This window comes from Camellia sinensis, chromosome 9 (assembly GCF_055761805.1).
Source record: "Camellia sinensis isolate YWXY chromosome 9, ASM5576180v1, whole genome shotgun sequence".
In the NCBI taxonomy this organism is placed as follows: Eukaryota; Viridiplantae; Streptophyta; class Magnoliopsida; order Ericales; family Theaceae; genus Camellia; species Camellia sinensis.
The window spans coordinates 27,418,337-27,424,138 of NC_138969.1; the positions used below are offsets into that span (position 1 = coordinate 27,418,337).

A 5,802-nucleotide genomic window follows, 5' to 3' on the forward strand; every position below is an offset into this window, starting at 1 on the left:
AATGACAAGAAATTGACTAAACTGTGAAGTAAAGAGAGAAATCGACGGAAAGAGAGAGTCACGCACAAAAGACAATGCTGCCCTAAAAACATAGCCCACTGACCCTCCAACTTCATTTTCTTTCTTTTTCTTCTTTCTTAATTTCCTTTCTTTTACATAGCATTGCCTTCTCAAATCCATTATACCCAAAGCACTCACTTCATTCTTCTTTTTCAGCCTCGTTCTTCTTCTCCATCACCCATTTTCTTTTTCTTTTTCTTTTTGGTAAATCTGTCTGTCTTATGCTCTCAAAAAACCCTCACTTTGCTCTATATATTTAGATTTTTCTCCATAAATATCTAGTTTTGGATCTGGGTTGATAAAGGTCACGATGTTTCGGAGGTTGTCAATGGGAGTGGAAGTGGTGGGGGGTTGGTTGCCAAAGGGTGTCGACGAGAGTAGAAGTGGTGATGGGATTAGCGTTAGGGTTAGGGATAGGGTTAGGGTTGGACTTGGGAGGATAAAGATTGGGACAAAATTGGAATTTGATATTAGGATAAAATTATAAAAAAAGAAAAGAAGAAAAATTCAAAGTAAAAAGGTAGAAATATTTAACGGTCCTTAAAAAAAATAGATTCATGACACTTGACTCATATTAGTCAAATAAATAAAAAATAATATTATCATCATTTATTAAATTTAACTATTTATTTTATTTTATGTTCAATCACCATCAGCAGTTAAAATAATTATATTCTACATTTGTATAATACACGTATCATTAAAGGAAGGTATTTAGATAAATTTATTAGGTAAGATGGAGAGCAATTATGACCTTGGACACAAATACATATTCAAATAAAAATATTTTAAAATAATATAATAATTTCAACACCTCCATTATTAACTTTAAAGTAACTTTTACACCGGGAATGCCATTATAATTTTATTAAAATTGTAAGATTAATTTCCTATAAATTGAAAATTAATAATTAAAAAAACAAAAGTCAAAAACACTTTCTCTTACCTTCTTAATAATTAATTTTGTAAATATATTTAAATTACTTTTACCTTATAAAAGTAAAAATTGTACAAAAATTTTGCCAAATTCTTATAAACTGAACCAAACATGGCCTTTCATATGATACTTTAAGGTAAAATATACTCATTTCCTTTGAGATTTACAAAGAAATATATTTATTTGTCCCAAATTTTTGATATAATTATATTGATCAGTATAATTTACCCATTATTTCACTTTGGTCCTTAATTTTTTTTTTTTTCACTTTAGCTTTTCTTATTTCTAGTTTTTTCAATTTCTTCAGAAGCTAATTTTTATTCAATATTAGACAAAAAATGACAAATTAACGACCACAGGACAAAATATTAATTATATATAACTCACATTTTTTACACTAACACAAATTTTAATATAATAATGTATTTTTTATGTTATGTGACAGTTAACATGATATTTTTTTATTTAATTTTGAATAAAAATTAATTTTAGAAAGTAAATTAGAAAAGAATTTAAAACAAAAAGAGCCAAAATAATAAATTAAAAAAAAAATTCAGGGTCAAAGTAAACAAATAGCCAAACAAAAAGGAAGTAAAGAGTAATTTATCCAAAAATAGAGTATTACACGCGTTCCATTCGCGCGTGGAAAATGCCTTTACCGAGATCTGTTTAAAGGAGTGTATATTAGAATTTAGAATTTGGGATTTCCTACATATTTGAACCACAACAAATAAAAATCTTCTCTTTTAGAACAAAAAACAGTCTTCTGGACCATCAATTTTCTTTGCAAAAAAGCTATCCACAGCTCTTATTGCTCACATCTGTCACCATCTTCACACAGCTGTCCATCAAGTTCTATATCTGTAAGTTCTCATTACTCTCTCTCTCTCTCTCTCTCTCTCTCTCTATTTGTTCTTGTTTGCACTATTGATCTTCTGGGTATAGAGTGTTTTTTCTTGTTTTTTTAATTTTAAATTTATAGAGAGAATTGAAAACCATCTTTATCTGATCTGTGAACTGGGTTCTTTTGTGGGTCTTCTATTTCTGGATCAAAGAGATGAAGTGAAGTTGTTTCTGAGGTATTGTGACTTGGGTCTTTGGGCTTTTGATGCTTTTTTTTTATGTTGTCCTTATTATCAGTAGCATAAAAGTTACAACTTTTGTGGACTCTCAAAGTTTGTGTCAAGAAGCTGAAGTGGGGATGGAAAGCAGTGGTTATGTGTTGAGGGTAGAGAGAGAAAAAGAAAATTAAAGTTGGTGTGTTTTGACGCGTGTGAGTGTGATTTTAGGTTTTGTTTGTAATCTTCAGGACAATCTGTTGTGTAATTGTATAGGATTCTGTGGAGAAAGGAGGTTCTGCTGGATTCCTATTTGAATTGATTTTTTAGGTCAAGAAAAACAGTGATAAGTTTGAATTCTGGTTAGATTTTGGAATAAATTCATTGAGTTGAATTGGGTTTTGAATGATTGAATAGAATCCATATGTTGATTTTACCCAATCATGCACTTTTGGTGAAATAATTTATAAAGAAGTTCAGATACTGAAATAAGAGCATTGAATTGGGATTTGAATGATTGAATAGAACACATATGTTGGTTTTACCCAATCATGAACTTTTGGTGGCACACTGTATAAAGAAGTTCATATATTGAAGGTAGAGCTTTTTCAGGTTTTCCGGGGTTGTTGATATTGTGACTAAAGGAAGAAGATGCAGAGGGTACGAGTTTCGGCACAGCAAGCACCAGTGCACAAACTAGGGGATTCCCAAATGACATTGTCCCCAAAGTTTAGGTTAGCAGCGATCCAATCTTCTCTGTTGGATCTATCTTTAGAGTTTGAATTATCTCTAAGAGTGAGAGGAGAGCCCTTAATTCCTGGTCTGCCTGATGATATTGCCCTCAATTGCCTCCTCCGGCTTCCTGTCGTGAGCCATGCCGCTTGCAGAGCGGTCTGCAAGCGTTGGTATCACTTGCTTAGTAGTAAGGAGCGATTTTTCACTCGGAGAAAGGAACTAAAGTTATTTGATCCTTGGCTCTTCGTGTTTGCCTTCCACAAATGTACAGGAAAGATTCAATGGCACGTTCTTGACCTTATTCATTTTTCTTGGCATACTATCCCCGCAATGCCGTGCAAGGACAAGGTTTGCCCCCATGGATTTAGGTGTGTTTCAATCCCACATGATGGTACTCTCTTTGTGTGTGGCGGCGTAGTCTCTGACGTTGATTGCCCACTCAACTTGGTGTTGAAATATGATATGCAGAAGAACCGTTGGACTGTAATGAAAAAGATGAACATGGCACGGTCATTTTTTGCAAGTGGCGTAATCGATGGGATGATTTATGTGGCTGGAGGAAACAGTACGGATCTCTTTGAGCTTGACTCAGCTGAAGTCCTGGACCCCACTATGGACACTTGGCGCCCAATTGCGAGCATGGGAACAAACATGGCCTCATATGACGCAGCAGTTCTGAATGGGAAGCTCCTTGTGACCGAAGGCTGGTTTTGGCCCTTTTATGTTCTACCCCGGGGTCAGGTGTATGACCCGGGAACTGATAATTGGGAATGTATGCCTATTGGGCTGAGAGAAGGCTGGACTGGTTCGAGTATTGTAATTTTTGGGCAATTGTTTGTGGTCTCAGAGCATGAAAGGACAAAACTTAAGTTTTACGATACTGATACTGATTCGTGGGATAGTGTTGAAGGACCTCCTTTACCGGAGCAGATATGCAAACCTTTCTCAGTGAATTGCTCTGATACCAGGATCTTTGTTGTGGGTCGTAATCTTCATGTTGCCGTGGGTCATATCTCTAGGCTGAATTCAATCAGCACTTCTGAGAAAAAGTTGAGCTTCTCAGTTCAATGGCAAGTGGTGGATGCACCGGAGGCCTTCACCGACTTGACACCCTCAAGCGCACAGGTTCTATTTGCTTAACTCTTCGGTTTTCTTCTATGTTGTGTTTCGTTTGTTGTTTCTTTGATTTGATTATATACGGGAGTGTTACTTTGTAGAGTGGTGATAGATGTGTGAAAAAAAAGCTTTTAATGTTATGGGATATCAGGTGTACTAGTAATATTTTGTTTAACTATATAGATCTTTTGTTTGTATTTTATTTTACATTCCTCAATTTGCGGGGACAACACTAATTATCTTTATTTAACGCTCCACTGGTAGTCAGTTATGGAAGGAAACCTTCAATAACATGGTATTTTAACACTCCATTGATTTTCGCGATCCTTTTTTGTTTCTCTTTTCGTTTTGTTTTCTTTGAAGAAAAATAAAGAAGAAAGAGGTCTCGTTTAGCCTACTTATACAGACTATAGCAAACATCATCCAACTGCCAATCAAGACACCCAAACTTAATGATGTCGTGTTTGGATCCTATCAGGATTGGTAAGAGTTTAATGTCTTCCCGTTCTGGTCAATGTTGGATTGCTATTTGTTAGTTTCTGATAATTATAGGGAGAAAGAATCATGATCAGTGATGATTTTCACATCCCAAGCAAAGGAATGAGTTTGAGGTAGGAATTATAACTAAGCATCATCTAAAAACAATTTTCTGTGTTAATCTGCTATGCATTTGAAGTTATCTTCGAATGATTATGGCAAGTTTCAATCACAGTTACTGTTTTTAGTTGAAATATTCTTAGGGTTTTTTTTTTCTGAAAAATTGTCTCATGTTTTCACTTTTATTTCCATGGATTCTTACATCATCTCAACTTTATTTATAGAAGTCGTAATTCTAGAATACAGTACATGTGTTTTTGTCATTGTTCGTTGTCATAAAATCTTATGATTCTTGATTTGATGTTACTGTTCAATCTTTTAGTTCCTCTAAATCTAGTTAGGATTATCCCCCTATTGAATATATGACATATGAAACGTGAACTTATACTATTGTGTTTACAACAGCTATTAATCAAACAATTAAAGTGACATTAATTACAATTCTTTTGTTAGAAAAATTTAATGAGATGGCGTCGGCCTCTTTGTTGCATTATCCAAAAGCCTTGAACTTGATTCTCCGGTTCTCAAATGAAAGAGATTAGTTTATCTTAGTTTTTAACTAAAACCGTTCTTCCCTTCTTGAAGAAGTATTGATTTTTAATTTCCCGTTTCCCATTCTTTTAGAGGGAGTTTCCACTAGTACTCGTTTGTTTTGTATTCTCATTATTAGGAGCACAGTAGAGATTGACCTAATTCTGTTGATAAGATTTGCTACTCGAACCCCTCTAAGAAACAATTACCAGTGGCTCCGTTTGGTTGAGTTTTCAGAATCTATTTTATCATCGTCGTGTTCAGACTAGATGCTTCGATTACAAGAGCCTAATGTTTAGAATTTAAGTTTCAAAAAGGGTATGTTGAGGAAGGCTGGAGTCTAGTTGCTTCAGAAACCAAGTACTCAGTATTGATGTTTTTGAAAACAAACTTGAACTTTTATCATTTCATTTTAGTATTGCGTTGAAGTGACATCTTGGAAGCAAAGAAAGAACCTAGTCTCCTTTTCTTCTTTTTTAATCGAGAGTTGGGAGTATCCTATTTCTGATCAATAATTCTAGTTAGTAACGCATAAAATTTAACCAGAATTTTACCCAGAAAGGGAAATGTAGTGTAGGGTGTAGATTTAAATGTGTATATGAGTCATATTCAGAATGAATCTTATTCATATATTTTCAATTTTGTATGAAATTCTGGATAATCTTTCTGGGCATGTAGCACAATTGATATTTGATTGTTGCAAAATGAAAACTTTCAACAACATTATTGCCTTCATGAGCACTGTATTGTTACCTTGCTTAGCAGGTA

The 5,802-nt window shown here is 34.2% G+C and overlaps 1 protein-coding gene across 2 annotated transcripts; it reads left to right on the forward strand.

Annotated features, from left to right (window-relative positions):
• The first annotated feature begins 1,645 nt into the window (after positions 1–1,645).
• On the forward strand, positions 1,646–4,212 carry LOC114314333 (F-box/kelch-repeat protein At1g30090). 2 transcript variants are annotated; one of them, XM_028260812.2, is made up of 2 exons: positions 1,646–1,860; positions 2,668–4,212. In XM_028260812.2, exon 2 carries the CDS (start codon positions 2,707–2,709, stop codon positions 3,928–3,930), a length of 1,224 nt encoding a protein of 407 aa, XP_028116613.2. In that variant the 5' UTR covers positions 1,646–1,860; positions 2,668–2,706; the 3' UTR covers positions 3,931–4,212. The 2 variants fall into 2 exon arrangements, with proteins under 2 accessions (XP_028116613.2, XP_028116612.2); XM_028260811.2 differs by having other exon boundaries at positions 1,654–1,860; positions 2,053–4,212.
• Positions 4,213–5,802: the final 1,590 nt, after the last annotated feature.